Below are 20,538 nucleotides of genomic sequence, written 5' to 3'. Positions count from 1 at the left end.
GAACCTGTGGTGGACACAGTGACTGGTCTGTGTGTACCATCCTTGGCCTACATTAGGGCAGGGAAGGCAGACGCGTTCAGCCAATGTTGAGCCCAAGGGTCCCTTAGAGGAGCCGAGCTGGTGGCCTGTGTGATACCTGAGAAGCTGCAAAACATCCCTCCAGAAGCAGGGCCCAGAGAGGGGTCTAGATGAATCCATGTTGGGCCAGAGAGGGCGGGTCTCGAGTGGACAGCTCAAGGAGCAAGCCAGGCTGGCGCTTCTCGAGCCTAGCCAGGGGAAGCAGGCTGTGCTAAAATGCACACCCAAAGAGACCTTTGCCCTACAGCCAGAAGGCAAGCAGCCAGGGACAGCATCTCCACTCCCAGGCTACCAGCCAGGCCCTGCTGGGCACATTTGCGTGAGCGGGGGGTGCATGAGTTGGGAGCTGGGAGACTTTAGGTGCTCTCCTGCTTGTTCCCCACCAGTTGCGGCTGAGCATCTCCCTGTGGGGGCTTAGCTCTTGACCTCCCAGTTGCCTTCCAACCTGGGCCAGGCCCTTCCTCCAGCAGGGGGTGGGGGTGGCCCTCCTGATTCCAACCCCTCCACCAAGCCTGGTCTTCTTGACCACAGCCTGGACCTAGATGGAGGGCAGAGGCTTCCCTGGCCAGTTGGCACATGTGGTAGAGAAGGCCTGGGGCTGGCTCCCATGGCTTTGGCATGCTCAGCTTGCTCTGAGCCTGCAGAGCAAGGGCTGGGCAGAGGTGGCCCAGGCTGTTTGCTGGAATGTCCGGCAGAGCTCAGGAAGCTGCAGGAGGGGACTTGGAGGAAAGTGGAGCTGTGACGGGGGCGGGGGCGGGGGCGGGGAGGAGGGTGGGTGGCTCAGATGTGGGGATTTCCTAGGCTTTGAGGAAGCTGTTGGCAGCAGAGTGCTAGGCCACTGCTTTTAGAGAGCTGCATCCTTTAAGACAAGGACATACAGGAATCTTTCTTTGAAAAGCCACCCCAGGTCCTGGTACCCAGCATCTGTGGCATGGCAGTTCAAACTCTCAGGTCCCTGCCTGCTCTCCCACCCTAGCACATACCTGCTGCAGAAGTGGTATCAAGTGGCTGAACCCCTCTTCGACACACCCCTGTGCTCCAGCCAAGTTGGGCATGGGTATGAGAGCAGCTGGGACGCACAGGACAGCCAGGGAGCCTGCCCCTGGCTCCTGCTAACCATCCTGGCTCCTCAGGAGGGTTGCCCTTGTGCTGCTTAGAACTCTACTCACTCCTACAGGGCTGGCAGTGTTTTCTCCCTTTGCACACCCATCCCACGATTTGCAGGAGCCCCCTGGATGGTTCTTTTTTATTATTATTATTACATTGCATTATGCGTTGGATGGTTCTTGTGGCCACAGTGACTTCCTGTTTCTCCCAGGCACCCAAAAGGAGGCCCAGTTTTGCTTCCACACCTCAGCATGTTGGAAGGCGACAGGGCCCACTGTCCCCTTGGCTGCCTCCCTGCAAAATGAGGGAACGTGGGAATGTGTGGAGGGGAAGGAAAGATGTGCTGACTGGCCCAGGTTGGGATGGGGAAGGGCAGGTGGCAAATGTTGGCAGATGCTCCCTCAAAACCTATTTCCCTACCTCTTCCTTTGCCTACAGAGTCCTGATTCTGTGTGTGGGTAGTGACAGAGACCCTCCTCCCTTGGAGGAATAAGCCAAAGGTGACAAACCTGCTCCTCATTTTTCTCTCACCTCCCTGCAGCTAGGGAGCCCACATGATTCACTTCTGACCAATAAGACACAGTAAAGTGCTGGAGGGGGATTCTTTTTTTCCCGTGGAAAAGAGATATGGGATCCCGGCGCGTACAAGGTGAGGACTTTAGCCGCTAGGCCACGCCGCCGGGCCCCTGGAGAGGGATTCTGGGAAAGCTTTCACCTTCCTGCTCAGGATGCAGAAGTTCTGGCAAAGGATCCAAGGCTGACTTGACGGCTGTAGCCACAGCAGCTGTCTTGTAGCCATGAGGGGAAGGCCGAGACACTCAAACTCTGACATCACTGGGCATGACACTAACATTTGTAATTCCCTCCAGAATTTGTTATGCAAAAAAGTTCATTCTGATTTATATATGACTCCACAGTTACGTTTAATTGTAACCAAACACATTTTTAAATGCTCTCAGAGGGACGACCAGGAAGATGAGTCATCTGAGGTTAGGAACGGCGGAGCAAGGGCGATGTTCAGGCTGAGTTCCACTGTGGCACCACTGTATGTGTCACCCCTACTTCCCCACCCCACTCCCAGCTGGTTCCATATCACCTGTAAATGCTCATTTGGCTAGCTCCATTGGTGTGAATGGCCATTTCCTAGGTTCCTGGGAGAACTGGCCCAGATTCCACCACTTTTCCCAGGGATGCCCTGCCTGCACCTCCCACAGTGCCCCTGCTGAGGGAGAGGGACTCGTCTGCAGGGAGGGGCAGGGCTGAGGCCTTCTCTGCCATGAGAGCCCTGGCAGGGAAGAGACCGCAAGTGTGTCCTTGTTCCTCTCCCCCTCTGTGGAGCCACACTCTTTGCAGTACTCTGACCCTTTTTTCTTTTAAACAGTGGTATTTATGTCCCTGTATCTTGAACCTGGGCTAGCCTTAATATCTGCTTTGGTCAAGAGAATGCTATGGAAGTCATGCCTTGCCTGCTTCTTCTGTCTCCCACTGTACCCTCTCCAGTGCCATGGGAACAGGCCTGGAACTATCCTGCCAGACTGGCTCATGACCCAGCAACTCCCAGAGGCACAGCCCTCAGTCAACGCACAGTTGCCCACAGGTGCAGGAAAGTGCCCCGGTGGGACCACAAGAACAGCCAAGCCCAGTCCCAGCCTGCCAGGCCAGACCCTCTGCAGCATTTGGTTTGGTGATGCAGTGTAATGGTGGTGATAGAGAACAGGCACAGCCCCCTTCCTCTGGTTTACCAAAGGCTCCCCCAGCTGATGCCCAAGCAGCAAATACTCCTTCCCTCTTGCAGATGACAAAACTGGTATTGTGAGATTGGTTTAAAATTGAGCCAATTGGCTCACCAGCCATGCACCCAGCCCACAGGGCTCTCAGCGCCACTTCCTCACTCTCAGTTTATCAGTGACTCCCACTGTATCCTGGCATAGCCTGCACTGTCACCATCCAGGCCCTCACAGCCATACCTTGTCTAACAGTGCAAGCCTCAAATCTTGCTGGGGACAGTGGCCCCATTCATTCGAACATCAAACTCCACCATGGACATCAGTTCCTCCCAGCCCTGATGTGCCGCACTGACATGCCACAGTGTAGGGGAAGGTGGTGAGAGCATCAGCATAGGGAGCAGCACTGCCTAGCGCCAACCTTGGCTGAATTCAACTTCCGCCTGCTAATTGGGCCACACCCAGGCATACCACCTCACATGGCTGTGCTGCAACAGCCAATGGGAATGGACACAGGTTCAGAACAGTTGAAGACCCTGATGCACACACAAAGGGGTGGCAGACTCGTAGCATAGCTCAGGAATCGCTGCTACATGCAATTCCCTCCCTGCCCCCACGGAAGGCGGAGCTGCCTCGGCCCATCCTGGCCCCTCCGTGGCTGCCCCCACACTCACCGACAGGGTGGGGGTGCCCTCATCCTCCACAGTGATCACCAGGTGGTAGAAGCTTTGGCGTTCACGGTCTGGAGGGGCGGGCCGGGTGGCAATTTCACCGCTGAGGCGGTCTATGCGGAAGGTCATGTCCTCGTTGCCCTCGGTGATGTAGTAAGACAGGATGCTGTTGATACCGATGTCACGGTCAGTGGCTCTCACCTGGACCACGGCGGTACCCCCGCCCACGTTCTGTGAGGATAGTAAGAAAAGGGGTCAGCTGGATTCAGAACCTTTGGGGCCCAGGTTAGCTTCGGCCCCCGACAGCCCAAAGACTGTATTTGTACTCCCTGACAGCCTTGTTCAAGCAACAGTGAGGACACCAAGCATGGGGGCTCTGTAGGCATCTACAATGTGGACTGGATCCTGTATTGGCTCATCAGCCCCTCACTGACCTGGCATCAATCCCACTGACAGATGTGAAAACTGAGGCACAGGGAAGGAAGGCCTGTAAGTCCACATGGCTCATCAGGCGAGAGCTGGATTCTGCCCCAAGCTACACTGCCCTCATAAGCTTTCACCCTGATGTGTGGCCTCCAGTGAAGCTGGGGTGGTAACTCTCCCAGGATGCCTCAACCTCAGGACTGAGAAATAAACAGAACTCTTCATATACCAGCCTCTTGGGCAAGGCTTGGTCCACAGCCTAGCAGGGGACCTTCCTTACCCCTCCTCTGAATATCTACCCTGGAATTCCAGGATACAGGGGGTAGGGAGCTTTGGGCTATGATTAGGAGGGAGTCATTCCCCCACTCCTGGTTCTGAGGGGCCAGTGGGCCAGACACAGGTGTCAGCAGGTGCTTGGGAGTGGCTCAGAGCTCTAGTGTGCAGATGTGGGAGCTGCCCTCACCTCATTCACGCTGACATTATAGCCGGAGGGGCTCTCGATCACTGGTGGGTTGTCGTTTACATCCAGGATGGTCACCTGCAGGATGTGGTCCTTCTTCTGTGGAGGGGTGCCCCGGTCAGAAGCTACAACCTGTGAGGAGCAGGAAGGGGATGGGAAGGACCGAGTCAGGTGCAGGCTGGGGACAGGACTGGGTCTGTGCAGCTCACAGGATTCCCTCCCTGCCCTCGGAGAGGTGTGTGTGTGTGTAATCCTCCTAAAGCTCTCCCCTCCTGCCCATACTGCATATCACCCTGGCCCCATCCTCATGGTGTGCCTGAGTCTCTGTCTTCTGACTCTGTCCCTGACCATGACTTTGGGCCGGAACCTGGCCTAAGGTTCCTGCCTATACTCCGTTCTATTTGGTCCTTGGCAAGAAAGGATGGAGCCTCTAATCAGTTTTTTCAGTAATGAGCAGGGACCCTTGTTAGAGGCTGAGGTTATTCCTAGGAGGTCTGGCTTAGGGGCACCAGCAGTTACTTGGAACCCACATGCCCAGAGATACCTCAGCAAACACTGGCCACTGTGACTGGCAGCATACACAGGCCAGGTTGGGATTTTTGGCCCATGGAACAGAAAGGGAAACTGAGGCCCAGGCAAGGTCAGTCAGTGGCCCAAGATCACATAGGATTCATGGGCAGCACGGGGACCTGCCAGGCTTGTCTCCCATCAGCAGGAAAAGGTGCTTGGCCACTTCCTCCTAGGGCCCAGTGGCCTCTGTCTGGTCACCTTCTTCCAGTGTGCCCTGTGTGTGCCCTAGGCCCTGAAGGGTACAGCTTATCCCAAGTCAGTGGTGGCAACAGGGAGGCTTATGGGCAGTCAGCAATAAGCAGTCCAGGGGCTGTCCTCACCTTGAGGATGTAGTGGTCCAACTCTTCTCTGTCCAAGGGCCTGGCCACAAACACTTCGCCAATGGAGTCATTGGTGGTGATGATCTCAAAGGCCCTGCCAACATTACCCGAGGCCAGGGAAAAGACCACCTGAGAGGGAGCAGGGAGGAAGAGACGCAGACAGGTCATCCCTGGGCTGTGTGTTTAGCAGGGGCACTGTGCAAGAGTAGGGGTGGGATCATGAGGGAGCATGGGCTGTGGCAGGTGCCTGAGCTGGGGGGTCAGGGAGTGGGCCAGGGGGAGTCTCAGGCAGAGGGGACAGCACTTAAGCTCCCAAAATAGACACATGCTGTGGTTTCATGGGGGTGCTAGTGGATATGGCTCTGCCACATCCCTGCCACGAGGGCACTGCCCCATAGTTTCCAGAGGGAGGGTTGGCTACGAACAACAGCTGGCCAGGGCCACGGACTTGTCAGTGCTAAAGACTCAGACCCTTTTTCTTCTGACCCAAAGCCAAGATCCCCTGCCACCCCTCCCCACCCAATTCCCAGAACAGGTGAAAGTGGTGTGGGCACCAATGAGTATCCACCCTCCACATCCTGTGTGCCCAAATGAGGAGGGTAGGACCGCATGGGGACTTGGAATACATGGGCAGGAATGGCCTACAAGGTGCCAGGTGCCCTGTGGGTTGTAGACATGGAGATGGCGATGCCTAGAAAAGTCAGGCCCTCACTTTGCCTTTCTGTAGGGTTGGGCAGTGATCATCCTGGACTCGTTTGCACTGGCTGCAGACAGGACTGCACAACTCCATGGGCCGCTATGCCTCACCCTCCTCTCTCACGAGGGTCCTGACTAGGGGGCCACGGACAGCTCAGATGTCTCATTCATGGGAGCAGCCATGGCAGCCCCCACAGACAGGCAGATCCTGGCCAGGCCACTGAGCACCTACCTGCCCATTGCTGCCGGCATCAGGGTCCCGGGCCTTGACGGTGGCTACACGCTGACCCACGGGACAGTCCTCAAACACACTGACAGCTGAGTCAGAGGTGACGTCGAAGCGGGGGCTGTTGTCATTCTCATCTAGCACTGTGATGTAGACCTGGGAGCAAATAAACACACCACAGCCTACTGGTCCCTCCTGCTCCCCAGGCCCAGCGTGGCCAGTGTTTGGCTCCCAAGCTTCACTGAGGCTTCACAAAGGATGCCCAAGCTCTGTTCCTGCCTTGGGCTGTGAGTGGGAATCGTGCACATGCCAATACAAGGGTCAGGACAGCACATGGAAAGTGTGAGGGGAGATGCTAGGAGGTGGTGGACCTGGGGCTGGTGTCATGGCACAATGGATTAGCCCACTGCCTAGGACAGTGGCATCCTCCATCAGAGTGCCAGTTCTAGTCCTGACTGCTCCACTTCTGATCCATCTCCCTGCTAACATGCCTGGGAAAGCAGCAGAGGATGCCCCAAGTGCTTGGGTCCATGTACCGATATAAGAAGCTCCTGGCTTCAGCCTGGCCCAGCCCTGGCCATTGTGATTACTTGGTAGAGGGGTTAACCAGCGGATAGTAGATCTCTTTCTCTGTTTTCAATTAAATAAAACAAATCTTAAACACAAAACCTAAACAAAGTGGGAGGAGGCTGTGAATGGCAGCTGCCAACACATGACTCCCTGTCTTTCAGGGGAAACCAGGTCTTTGGGATTCCAAGTGCAATCAGTCAGCAGGTAATAGAGTCAAATGGCAGGTGATGAGTAGGTCAGTGATATGGCTGGCACTAAGCTTGTCCAAAGGCCTCTGTCTGCCACCTCTACCTTAAAGGGAAGGGAAGCTTAGGGCTGGGGGCAGGTGGGAACCACAGGTGACTTGGTGCTCCTGGGTGACCAGTGGGGAAGGGAGGTACAATTCCAGTTGTCAGGTGACAATCAGACACTGTACACACTGCATGCAAGCAGCATGACTCCTGTGTTCCCACGGTTCAGGCTTCCTGTGGCCCATGGAGATTTAGGCCCCTGGTGGTGAGGGCTCAAGCCTGTAGACGGCCACAGGCCACAGTGGCTCAGCCCACAGGGGTCCTTCTTTCTGCTGGTGAGGGGATGGGTGCAGGTTTCAGAAACCCCAAGTGTGCCCTGCCCTCTGGTAGGGCCTCCCAGGCCTGCACACCTCTCAGCCTGTGCAGGACCCAAGGCCACGCTCTGCCCATGGGTGAGGAAGACATGCTCATCTCCCCACCTCGTTAGCTGACCTACCTCTGGGGGCTGTCAGGAATGTTGGGTGGCAAGTGGCAGGGTGCGGCAGGAAGCAGTTCCTGCAACCACTCACTGGCTACAGGAGTCTGCAGGGTCATCTTCTCTGGTTGAAAACCAGAACAGGAACCCCCAGTGGTGCCCTGGGATGGTAACAGTGCAGGCCTGTCTCTGCTACCTGGCAGACACAATTTACTGCTTGTCTACCAGGAATTCTGCTCAGGGAATTCCTGGAAGTCCCAGAGTCCCAGGCTGCTCAGTAGGAAGATGGGGACAGCAGCACCTGCTATGCTGTTCTCAGGGTGACAACAAACCAGGCCTCTGGGACCAGACCCCTCCTGAATGCCTGGGCCCTGGTCAAGGCTTCCCCTATGCTCTCTGCCTCCTCACAGCACAGAACCTTTGCACACAATGTTCCCTCCACCTGACCCTCTTCCTCCCTCACTGTGGCATTCCTATGCATTCTGTGGATCATGGACTGAGTCACCTCCTTAGGGGAGCCCTCCTAGATTTCCTGGGATACTTTTGCAGGCGTGCTCTTGGGGCAAGCATTCCCTAGCATGTAATAATTGGACCAGGTTCCCTCCTCTGTCTGCTGCTTGGGAGGGCTGTGCTATACCTGGGTTTGGAATAAAGCGTGGCCCTGATAAGGATGTGGAGGAAGAACAGGTGCCAAGGTCAGCAGGGGCTCCCCAGGGGTCTGAGTTCTTGGAAGGTCCAAGGATGCCACCCAGGGCTCCCCTACACCCCACGCCCTAGCTGCCCTTGCTTTGCTTTGCTACCTTCTGGGTTGCAGGGGCTGCTGGGACAGGGTGGAGCCAGGTGGAGGTGAGCTGTGGTTTGAGGAGGAAATGGTGTCACCCCTTTGAGGGGACCCATCCCTGCAGGGTCTGGTGCCTGTAGGGCAGCAGGCAGGAGATGCCAAGAGGAAGCTCTGAGGCAGAGTATGGGGGATGGGTCCTGCTTCCTAGTGGCAGTGGGACTTTCCCAGGACTGTGTAAGTGGTGGGCCCTGGTTAGGGCTATGTGCTTTGATGCTCCTACTGGCCACACAGAGGATGTGACTGCCAGGATTGCAGTGAGGGGGTTGGTCTCAGTGGGGTCCCCCAAGTCTTCATAGCGCCCAAGGACTGACCACCAGCTGGGCCCATTCTGTAGATGTAACTGGAGGCTGGGACAAGGACTCGGCTAACCTCTCTTAGGCTCAGATCCCCTAGCTGGGAGCTGCAGGCCACAGGCCACACTACTTGCCACCCAGGTCCCTCGCTGTCAGCTGCCTTCTGGAATCTCTGGGGTTTACTGGTCCCCACAGCCTCCTGCATCCCAGCTGGCCCCAGGGATGGAGGAGGTCTCTGGGTTTGGCTTGGTTGTGGGGCCCAGGCCTCCCGGGAGGTTGCTTGACCTTGGTCTGGACACCAGGTTGGCCTTTCTCCCCGTGGCTCAGTGCAAGGTTGTGGCAGGGAGGGAAGTGTAGCTGACAGCAGGCAGGACACCCCCATGGACTACAGAGGGTGTCTGGCCTGCCAGGCTGTGTCCGGGTTTCTGATGGCTAAATGAGCTTGTGATCACCACAGGGGCCCCAGACCCCATCTGCAGCCTGCCTTCCCTGCTGAGGATCACCCCAGGCATCCCTGCCCCAGCACACCACCTTCTCCTGGAGGCCCCAGCTGCCCTCTCTGAGTACTCCCCAGGCCCTAGCACTGTGCACCCCCATCACATGCACCCTGGTACAACCCCCAGGGGAGCTCTTTTATAGATTTGGCAGCCAAGACCCCTCAGGGGACTGTGCACTTGGATCACACTGCGTCCAGGACTTCCTAGCTGCTGGCTCCACCCTCGTTTCAGATCCACCGGAAGGGAAACCCAGAGAAATCAAGCAGCTTGCCCACTTCACCCAGGCAGGAAGCAGCGGAGCTGGGTGAGGTCTCAGGGTTCCTTCCATTGTCCCAGTTGCTCCTTTGTTAAGGCACCTCCTACCCTGGGACTCTAAGGAGACTGAGCAGGATGCAGAGGGACCAGCCGGGGGCAAGGGACCTGCACTGCAGGCACAGAATGGACAGCCTGGGGCTATCACCAGGGTGGATGTAGGGATGTGCCATTGGCACCCACATCCTCTCCAGAGGAGCAGGGGAAAAGCCCAGGACATCTGGGGCCAAGCCAACACTAGCCACAGCTGCTGGCTCAGGGCAACCTCAGCTTTCAGGCCACTCACCTTCTGTAGGCAGCGTCAACAGGAGGGGCAGCAGAGAAAAAAAGAGAAAGCAGACAGTCAACAGTGTAGACCCCTTGACCCTGCTCCCCCCATGTGGACTGCCAGGGCTACCACCATGGGTGGCAGCCTCACCTGCCCTACTTGGTGGCTGTGATGGAGCCATAGTGACACTGTCCTCCCTGCCCACTGCCAGGATCCTATGCTCCTGTGAGACTGGAAGGATCCTGGGGTGGGCATGGACTGCAGCAACGGGGCTTCCACGGGACACCCACTCACCACACTGGAGTCCATCTTGGGGCTACCGTCATCTGCTACCACTGTCAAAGTGTAGAAGTCACCCTTCTCACGGTCCACCAGGCCCTTGACGGTGATCACACCCTGCAGAGAATGGTCCATGTGGCTGAGTGACAGAAGTTCCCTACCAGGTCACCTCTGCCCCATTCCTAAAGGCCCCTACTGCAGCCTTACCTGCCCCTGCCCATCTCTCACCTCCACACCACCCACTCTGCCTGGCACAACTTCTGTATGAGCCAAAGTTTATGCAGTTCAACTTTCCTCTCAAATCCCATTTGGATGCCACCTCTTCCAGCAACGCTTTCTGCTTTCCAACCAGGGATGGCTGCTCTCTTATCTGTCATAGTTCTTTCCCCACCTTTTCCGAGGTGCTTGGATTCACTCCTTTGATGAATCCCACTTTAACTCCCAGCCCAAAGCCTCTTAGAGCACCAAGAAGGGTCTTGCCCATGCTCAAATTCCACATGTTCCCCAGGGCAAGGCTGGGCACACTGCAGGGACCTGTGCCTGCCTTGCATATTCACAAGGAAAGGCTTCTGGCAAAAGATACACTCAGCAAGGACAGGGAAGTATGAACCATACTAGAGACAGCTGTGCCAGTCACCATGCCACACGATGCAGATTCACACAGGAGCTCCCCAACAGCTAAGGTATAAAGGGAAATAGGATGCCTTGCATAGCTTCCTGTGATGATGTCTTAAGAACCAAGTATTTGGTCTTTGGCCCCAATGTCTAGCACAGAGTCCCCCCAAACAGGTGCAATGTCCCCAGCAACAGAAGTCCTAGAGAGTCTTCTGCTCAGGGGCAGTCCCTGACCCCAGCTCCTGACCCAGCTTTTTATAGTTTGGAACCTATGGGTGACAGGATTGTCTTTGTCCCAGTGAGGCAGCTCCTGGTAGGAGCAGGAGGAGTTAGAAGCTTGACCCTCAGCCTCATTTCAGCCTCCTGGGAAGGGAGCGGGTCTGAAGGCTAAGTGCATATCAGCTGCTTCCGCATGGGGCAGGGAGAGGGCACTTCACAAAGCTCTCTGCTCAGAAGATTCTGGAAAGCTGAGCACATGGAGGCCCTTGGAGGATGTGGAGGTGGCTCACACCTGTTCCCAGCCTAGCCCATGCTTCTTAGCAACAGGTGGTTGGTATTCTCCAGGATGGACCTTGGCAAGAAACTGACCATGCTGACCCCAGTGTTGTCTTGTGTCCCAGAAGATGATCCAGCAGTTACAGCACCCAGGGATGTACCCACGGGAGGCTTCCTGGAGCTGGGTGGTCAGAGGTACAGGGCAAACCACCAGGGCCTTGGGATGGGTGCTGGAAGGGGGGGTGGTCCCATGGGACAGAACCTTGTACCTGGGGCTCTCCCAGTGGCCAGTGTCAGATTAGAGCCCCGATGGGACATCAGGTTCCCCCAGCGTCAGGCCAGCTCTAACCCGACACTGGCCATTGAGAAGCTCCTCTGTGGAATACTCAGTCCCCTAGCATCAGGCTGGGGCTCCTCTGCAGGACACTTGGTCTCCTGGTGTCTTCTGTGGAGCTACCTGCAGGCATGGGAGTAACCATGCCCTTCACTGTTTGCATGGACTCCAGGCACAGGGCTCAGGAGCCAGCTGGGTGTCAGAACACTTGGTTGGTGTCCAGAGCCCCACCCCCACAACATTTGGTGACCAGACCTCAGTCTGTGGTGGTGTGACCACAGTAGGACCATAGTCGGCCTCAGCTGTCAGGCACTTGCACTTTTGGTAGTAAGGACAGCACTGAGTGTGTGTGTGTCAGGGACGGGTGGTAGTGAGCAGGCAGTGCCCGTTCCAGGCCCTCACCGTGACAGCATCGATCTTGAAGAGGGCCTTGGCCTGGGCACTGGTGTGCGCATCAAAGTGGTAGCCAATCTGGTTGAGGTTGTCGATAGAGAAGGCTTGCACACGCACGATCTCCGTGCCCAGGGCCACGTTCTCCCAGATGACAGCCTCATAGGAGGCGTTGGTGAACTGCACAGCCTCATCCAGCTCATTGAGCAAAGTGACGTAGACGGTGCAGAAGCCCCGGTGGAAGGGGGGCGCCTGGTCGGTGGCGGATACATTCATCAGGTAGCTGGTTTTAGTCTCGTAGTCCAGATAGTCCACTGTGACGATGAGCCCCGTGCTCTCATCAATCTCGAACTTGCCTTCTGCGCCCGACAGGATGTGGTAATTCACCAGGCCACCAGCTCCTGAAGAGTGCACATACACATACAGGCTGGGCTGTGTGGTCCTAATGAGGTGGGAGACAGCCCCAGGACTGCACCAGCCACCAGCACTACACTTGGTGCTGTCCCTGAGGGCCAAGGCCAGGGGCCAGTCTGCACTGCCCCCGCCCCCCGGGGCCAGATCCTCCCAAGGGGTATGGCAGAGGATGAGGTCAAGGACGATTTGGGCAGCAGGTCCCGGGCCCTGCAAACTAGGCTCTGTGGAGTCTGGCCTTGGCACCTCTCTTGGGCATTTGGATAAGCAGAAGAGGAGGGGAGTAATGGTCTCTCGTAGAGGGACTTTGAGGTACAAGCGTTAGAAGCAGCATCCTGAGAGGAGGCCCAGCCCTTACCTGTCTCTTTGAACAAAGGGTTTCAGTGTCCTCTGCTCCCCACTCCCTATACCCTAATCGCTATGCTGTGCTGCTCCTTTCACCTGGAGCTGGTGCTGGGACTCAGCTTAAGTCCCCAGGCTTCGAGAGAATGGCTGTAATTGAGAGCTCCTTGAAAATGTTTGCAAAACTCTGAGAGGTAAGCATTTTTCTGGGGGAGATCAGTAACTTTATCGAGTTTTTCAAAGGCTTGTCTGACCCAAACCAAAGCTATGTGCCATGAGGCCATGGTACCAGATGGGACCTACATTGTGGAAACCCCCTGCTGAGGAAGAACCGGTGCTAGAGAAAGTTCAAATACATCCTTCCCTACCTCCCCTGCCCTCTGGCCTGGCCACAGGTGAGCTGGGAACTGGAAGATGGGATGGGAGCAGCCAGAGGCAGCTGACATGAGGTAAGGCAATTGCTAAGGAAAGCAGGAGGAGCCTAGGGTGCCTCTGCGTGGACCCCAAGAAAAAGCTGCTGTCTGGCCGTGTCCTGGGCTGGGGGCTGCACCTTGTGCAGAGGCTGTACCTGCTGGTTGTGACCGCTGCTGGGGCGTAGGAGCCTCAGCAGGCTCAGGTGGCCTTCAGGGCAGACCACTGCCCCTCAGGAGGCCTGCTTGTACCCAGCTCCGAGCCAGCCTTCTCACGAAGGCCCTTAGCCTTTCTCAGTCCTGGGCTGCCCATAGCTGTACCCTAGCCAATAAACCTGGGCTTCTCAAGTTTGTCACATAGACAACTCCCCAGACTCCAAGCTCTATGGGCTTGGGCATCTGGCGGGGGTAATCAAGACAGTCCTACAACCCCTGCTCCCTGACTTGGGAGCAGCCGAATGGCGGAAGACAGAGGCACAGAGGAAGACAACCCATCCCCCAACCAGGGATAAGCTAGGCAGGGGACATTCCGAGCAGTGGGACACTGCTACCTTCCGCTGCCCAACTCACCAGTGTCTCGGTCTGTTGCTCGGACGACAGTGACAGAAGTGCCGATGCCCGCGGTCTCACGAAGCCCCAGGCGGCTGTACTGTTGCTGCGTGAACACCGGGGCCTCATCATTGACGTCTTCCACGTACACAATCACCTGTGGGGATGGAGCCAGGTGTGCAGTGTTAGGTGGGTGAGGAGCCTGGACGCTCAGGGTGTGGCCATTGACTTTCCCAGGCTAGCTGGGGACAACCTTTCAGTGGAGGTGGTAGTCTTAGGGCTGTCCTGCTGGGCACTGTGTGTTCATAGCTTGCACAGTACCTGGCATGTGACAGGCGCACAAACATTACCTGTTGAGGAATGATCCTCCTCTAGCTCTCTACCACGAACCTCGTGGAAACTCAGGGCTCATTAGTGATTCCTGGGCAAATAAGCGATCTTGTCAACAACTTAAGCCTCCTAACATTCTGAGGGTTGTTAAGCAGACTAAATGAGGCAGGGTGTGTGGAGGAGGTATGAAGTAACCCCATTCACACACCAGAACATATCTCAGATTGGTTTCTAATAGCTTAACTTCCCCTAACAACTGAACACAGCCATGCCTGGGAAATTCAGGTCCCCTGGGGCAGTGCTTCATTGCTGACAGATCAGCATAGAGCACAGGTATCCCAGCTTGCCTGACCCTGATGGGAGCTCCCTGTGGGATACAGGACAGGTCCTATTGCCTTCTGCACTGGCTGCTGTTTCTTCCTGTCTCACACCCCTTTCATCTGTGGAAGCATTAAGGGGACACTTCCTCCCTACTTTCACAGCAATCTTTGTTGCAGGGCTTGCTTCTGGGGCCCCCACCCAAGACAGTGGCACTTTCTGAACTGTGTAACCAGCCATAATTCCTATGCTGTCAGCTCAACTTTGAAAGTCCTCTGGGATGACCATGCATGCAGACATAACATGAGCAAAAAGCCCAAACACTGTCCATGCAGATAGGGCCACACCTCAGAGCACCAACAGGCAGCATTTGGTGGCTGGTGGGACAGGGTTGCCCTGGAAAGAGAGAGGAAGGAGTTCCAGGGTTAGAGCTGCAGGATGCAGAGGGCCAGGGCTTGGACCTCTTTACACAGTTAGTGAAGAAAGGACCAGAGAGGGCAAATAACTTGCCCAAGGCCTCACAGCACCTGAGAGGGCTGGAAAGAGGATGGGGGTGTCCAGTCTACTCTCTGCTAGAGGTGAACTGGTCCCAGAACAACAGGAAGGACCCCTTCCTCCCGGCCCCCAGAGGAGCCAGAGTGAAGCCCAAGAAGCTGGGTGCAAGCTTCACCGGTGCACATCGCTTACATGGATACAAATGCAAGGGGTCTTTGCAAAGTTCATGGAAAGTACATATCGTATCTGCATGGATCTGACACCCTATCTCATCAAATGAACCACTCCGTGGGTTTCCTTTTCCCATTAACTTGTCCAATCCCCTTTGTATTTGGCTCTTAGGACACCCCACCTCTGTAAGCAACCCTGGGGTTCTTCCCAGGCTTAGGTGGGAGTTCACTGCAAGAACGACTCTCTAGTTTCCTGACCTGTGACACGGGCTGGCAGAGCAGCCTGTGGACCTGCGACATCAGCACAACGCTCCTGTTCCCCACCACTGAGATCACACTATGCAAATAGCAGTGCCCATCCTGTGCACAGCTGCTTGCCCAAGCTGCAGCCTTCTACAGTCGGCCTCACCCAGACTGGCCGGAGAGATCCTGGGTGGGGCGGGTGTCGGGGGAATTTGCATGGATGTATTTCGGGAACTCTCTGTAAACAGAAACTAACCATCTATCTTTCAAAACCATGACCTCTCCCCTTCCTGAACTGGCATGCCCATGCACTCTCGACTCCAAGAGGTCATTGGGAAGAAGCCAGAGCCTGTCTGACAGCGGGAAAGACAGAGGGGGAGGTGGCGCAGGGCCAGGGTGCTGAGGGAGCCTGGCCGCACGCCACCATCTTCCTCCTGTTGGGTTCAGCCTTGTTTTGTAGCAGCAGTGACTGAGGCAAGCCCCCATGTGGTTTGCAGACCTGAGAGCAGCATATGCACAGGAAGCACAGCGGCTGCCGGGTTTGCACTGAGCGGAACAGAGCTACTGGCTCCAAGGAGGAGCATCAGGTGCGCGTTCTGAACAGTGCCATGCCCACCAGTGGGGAAAGGAGAGGGTGTGTGTGCATGTGCACGCACACGTGCAAGTCTACCCAGGCTCTGTAAGGACCTTTCCTTCCATGCCCCATACTCCTCCGCTCTCCCTGGGCTGCCCCTGGTTGTGGAAACAGGAACTAGAGAACAAGATGGCTTGGCCCATTGCTACCACTGCTGGGAAATGGAACCAGGGGCTTGGACACAGCCCCTGCTTTGTCTTTAGGGAGGTCCTGGCTTTGATGTCGTTCAGAAGGCTGTGCAGGCTGTTTCCTCAGTCACCAGAGCAATACAGCTCCTGGCCCGGTGGCCAGCCTCCAACTTCTCACCTGGAAAACCCTTCTTTGGGAGCTGAGCTAGGGTCTCCAACTGTACTGTCCCCCTAAAGCTCTGGGGGGCAGCAGTGAGAGCCCGGGTCTGAGCTGACCGCCTATGGGTGACACCTGGCTCCACCCTTCCCATTGGGTCAACAAATGGGTTGATGCCTCTTTGCCTCAACTTCATCTGTGAAACGAGCTGTTACAAGGATTCAGCACGTTCAAGCACATGAAACACACAAAGGCCAGATACTGGCAAGAATCCTATATGAGGGTTTCCTATGCTTCCAGTCCATGGAGGGAGAGGAATAAGGAGGAGGGGGGTGTCCTCCGCCCTTGCACACATCGACATACCCAAGGGTTACTGCCTACCATGTGCTGCATGCCACACAGCTTAGCAAGGTCTGCAGCCAGGGAGTTGGCCCTGGAGGCGGGAGCCAAGCTGAGTCCCGTACCCAGTAGCCACTGTCACCACCACTGCTGCCCCCTTGGAGTGCTGTGCTGTGCTAGCAACAGAGAGCAGTGCTCATTGTTTCCAGCCGGGGAAAGCAGCAGCGGTAGAGATGGGGCTGATAAGAATAGCTGATTCTCCCCTGCTGCATTCTGGGGAAAAGTCCCATCCTGCTCTCTCCCTCCCCCCGCCCCCCAGTCCTCTTGTCTGCCTCCCACTCGCTGTGACTCACTTCCCACCAGTTTAGGGGAGGGGGCTGTGAACTGCTGAGTGTGTGTGTGGGTGGCCTTGGGGAAGCTCCTCATGTTCCCCTCTGTCAGGCCTGCTGCTGGCAGGAGGGGGTTTCAGCAGCTGGGCTGGGGACACCAGCATGCGCATGTGCAGCTGATCGGGAAGGAGTAGGCTGCCCTGCTGTTAGCTGCACAGGTGAGGGTGGGCAGCCGAGATGGAGACCGGAACACTCTAGGGACTTTCCAATGCAAACATCCCTGTGCTTGGGCACCTGGTTCTGTCACACATGATTTTCCCATGCCTCAGTTTCCCTAACTTCCCTTAGGACAGACATCAGTGCCATTGGTCCCCTTCCACGGGTGGACAAACTGAGGCTCAGACAAAACAAGTCCAAGATCCCAGGGTACATTCAGCCACTTGGGACCCTTCTGGGCCAGCCCCACCCCATGGCCCCTCAACGTCCTTCAGCATCTAACGCAGTGCTAGGCCCTATGTGGCGGCCCACCCTACTCCTCACCCGGACAGAGCTCCTCATGGGGCCCAGGTCATGGTTGTACGCCTCCACCACCAGCACGTGCGACGAGTTCGTCTCCCGGTCCAGGGCCCGGGGCCCTCGCATCAGGAGCCCACTGCTCACATGGATCCGGAAGTTGTTGCCATGGTTACCTGTGGGCAGGCAGATGAGGGGGTCTTGGGCACTTTTTTGAAGCCCACTCTTTGCATGGAGTCCTTTCATGCTTCATGCTGCCCTGGTTGGGGGTGGTAGCAGAGGTTCACCTGTGCTCTCTTTGGGAGGGTGATATAGGGGTCTCCCTTGGCCCTCCACACTCACAGGTGTGGGTACAATGGGACCTTTTGCATGTTCAGAAGGATCTGGGGCCAGAACCAGCTTCTGTGCAGGTGGCTGAACCTGGAATTTGGCAGATGTGACTGGGTAGCCAGACACCTCCACCTCCACCTTGTGAGAGTGGCAACCCCAGCTTTCACCCCGAACCCACCCTCCTCCACGCACTGTCCAGTGATTGGGTCAGAGCCAGGTTTGTGATTCTAGTTGACCAATGACATTCAGTCTCTGAGAGTGCATGGGCTGTGCCAGGGTGATGGCTTTGGGAAGCATGTAGTACCCGAGAGACTTGGGGAGCATAGCAAAGACAGCACCTCCAGAAACATAACCACCTGGTGCCAGTCACCAGAATACTCCCTGCATCCTCGCCCACCCCTATCTCGGCTATGGAGTACAAAGGCCTCCTTGGCCCCCTTCCCTGGGGCAGCCAAGATATGTGCTGATCTGCCCAGGGTAGCTCTACTCACCGTGCAGGATGCGATACCACACGCGCCCGAATTCGCCCTCATCTGCATCTGTGGCTCTCAGCTGAGGGAGGATGAGACCTGTTATTATGCCTCTCCAAGACCCGCAGCAAGAAGACAGGGTGTTGAGGGGCCACTTCCTCCCCCACACATTGCACCATATCCCACCTGACTTCCCGTGGAGGCTGGTGGTGTGCAGACCAGTGGGCCATGCGTCCTTCTCACTCCTGTGAGGACAGCTGAGTGCTGATGCTCCCAGGCCATCCTGCTCATGTTCCCAGGCAGTCACCTAGCCTGAGCCATGTGATTACACTTAACCAGGAGGAGCCAGTGCCCTGCCTCCAAACTTCAGAAGCCCAGGAGTACTGGACAGCCTAGCTGCTTCTTGTCCACACTTGCACACAGCCTGGAGTCATTCTGATCATGCTGGGTCCCAGTTGGGAACTGAGTTACACAGTAAGAGGCCCTCTGTGGCAGCCCACACAGCCATCCTTTCCGACAATGATCCCCAATGTATTCATGTACACAATGACTAGCTGCAACCACAGGGTTCTCTGCTGGACCTGGGGCTTATGAAGTCTACAGGGGCTGGGGCTTTGATCTCCCTGCAAGATGCTGTCTCGAACCTGGCTCTGTAGCAAGCAGTTGGGCTTCAAGGCTGTTGGTGGAAGCACAGCTGGTCCCATGGGAGTCTCATGAAACCAAGGGCTGAACACCTGCTCTACCCACTCATTGTGCACATGAAACAAGCAGCGGACACCTGCACCACGCGGTGCAGCCAGAGCCCTGCCTCCCGATCCTGTGCTGCTGGGGGTGAATCTGTGTGAGGGCTCAGATACCTGTCCTCTGGAGCTGCCCTCCTATGCTCTGCCTCTTGCCTCTGCCCTGCAGTGTGCTCTGGAGCTGGCTGGTTTTCAGTTTTTGTTATTTTATGCTCACACCCTCACCTCCTTCTCATAATCCCATGCCCCGACCAGTGACCGTGAAGTGGCAGCCTCCCGTACTCAATAGCTTGACCTTGCCTGGTCCCTGCTGCCCTCAGATACAATGAGATTGGCTTACACTCCATATCCCACCGAACGGAGGGGCTTGGTGCACTGCTATAACCTTGGTTTCTAGAGCAATGAGCCTGCACACAGCATAGCCAAATGTTTGTGCAGTGAATACACAAGTGACTTAGGAGCAGGTTTCCAGGGAGAGGTTGCTTGGTGGCCTCCCACTGCCAGCAGGTGCAGCACCTGGAAGTTTTGCCTCCTGTCCCCTCAGGATAGTCCAGTTGAGGTCTCTGGTCAGTCTGGGAGGAGGAAGTCAAAGTGACTGAGGACTGTGGAGGAAACACCAACTCTCAGTGGGGCTCCAGGGTGCTGGGAGCCCTGCTGGGGGCTCATACACACACCAGGTGCCTCTGCCCAGGAGAAAGCACCAAACCCCACTCCCAAGTTGCTGAGTGACTCTGGGCAGGCCAAACCTCTCTGAACCTCAATTTTGGCTATAGGATGGGGATGGATCTGAACACTCCTAAAGGTCTTTCTGGCAGTGCCAGGCCATGGGAAGGTCCCTTGGGGAATGGCAGCCACTGCCTCGTCTTGTGCTTGAGGGCTAAAGGTGGGAGAGGAAAAGCTCAGGACTGAAATGGGGGCTCCGGGGGACAGGCCTTTAGTATGGCAGTTAAGTCACTGATCAGGGCATCTGCATCCCTTTACCAGAGTGTCCGGTTCAAGTCCTGGCTGTTCTACTTTCAGTCGAGCTTCCTATTGATGAACACCCTGAGAGGCAGCAGATGATGGCTCATCCCTGCCATGTGCTGGGGAAACTCAGGTTGGTTCTGGGTTCCTGGCTTTGACCTGGCTGCTGCGTGAGTTACTTGGAGTGGGGGAAGCAAATCAGTGGACAGAAACTCTGCATCTACCTGTTTCAAATACAGGAATATAAATAAATAAAAGGTTTGGAGGTAATAAAGCATAAAATTGTGGCTTGAAAGCAGTGGGGTTGGTCCTGGCTCATAGGTCTTAGGTAGAGCTCTAAGCTACCCACCCCATACTGGGCTGGAAGTCTCTGAGGAGCAACTGGTTGCTAGGGACGCGCTGGTTTCCAGGAAGAGAGGAGGTAGGAGGTGGTGGTGTGTGGTGTGGGGTTAGCAGAGGGTCGCAGGTTGCCACCCAAGTTTTGCCAAGCTGGGGTCACTGTTGTCCCTCTGTGCATCCTTGGGGTGGTGGTGTGGGGGGTGGTCCCTAGACTACCCACCCCACTACAACTATATTCCTTTAGAGGAAAATGCTTGACTGAAAAGCCACAAGCCAAGTCAGAAAGGAGAGGGGCCCAGGGACGCTGCAGGCGGGGCCTCCCAGGCAGCCAGGGCCGTCCCTCCACCCCTCCGCCCGTCCCCTGTGAGGTGGAGTCCCTCTCCCTGGGAACCTGGAGGCTGGAAGCCCCTGAATAGCGGCCCTGCTGGCTGCTGCCCGACCATACCATTCACGC

The 20,538-nt window shown here is 56.3% G+C and overlaps 1 protein-coding gene across 6 annotated transcripts in view; it reads right to left on the bottom strand.

Annotated features, from left to right (window-relative positions):
• Positions 1-20,538, bottom strand: part of CDH23 (cadherin related 23) — a 375,667-nt gene that overhangs the window by 54,412 nt on the left and 300,717 nt on the right. For all 6 annotated transcript variants that reach the window (XM_058671237.1, XM_058671240.1, XM_058671242.1 and 3 more), the window contains 9 exons: positions 18,064-18,124; positions 17,270-17,418; positions 13,608-13,743; positions 11,887-12,275; positions 10,056-10,157; positions 6,282-6,431; positions 5,354-5,482; positions 4,467-4,595; positions 3,584-3,811 (listed from right to left, as the gene is read on the bottom strand). In XM_058671237.1, the coding sequence (XP_058527220.1) occupies positions 3,584-3,811; positions 4,467-4,595; positions 5,354-5,482; positions 6,282-6,431; positions 10,056-10,157; positions 11,887-12,275; positions 13,608-13,743; positions 17,270-17,418; positions 18,064-18,124 (1,473 nt within the window). The remainder of the gene's footprint in view (positions 1-3,583; positions 3,812-4,466; positions 4,596-5,353; positions 5,483-6,281; positions 6,432-10,055; positions 10,158-11,886; positions 12,276-13,607; positions 13,744-17,269; positions 17,419-18,063; positions 18,125-20,538) is intronic.

The sequence above is a fragment of the Ochotona princeps genome, chromosome 13, assembly GCF_030435755.1.
Source record: "Ochotona princeps isolate mOchPri1 chromosome 13, mOchPri1.hap1, whole genome shotgun sequence".
In the NCBI taxonomy this organism is placed as follows: domain Eukaryota; kingdom Metazoa; phylum Chordata; class Mammalia; order Lagomorpha; family Ochotonidae; genus Ochotona; species Ochotona princeps.
The sequence above is the reverse complement of the archived record's forward strand: the minus strand, read 5'-3'. Positions and strand labels throughout refer to the sequence as shown.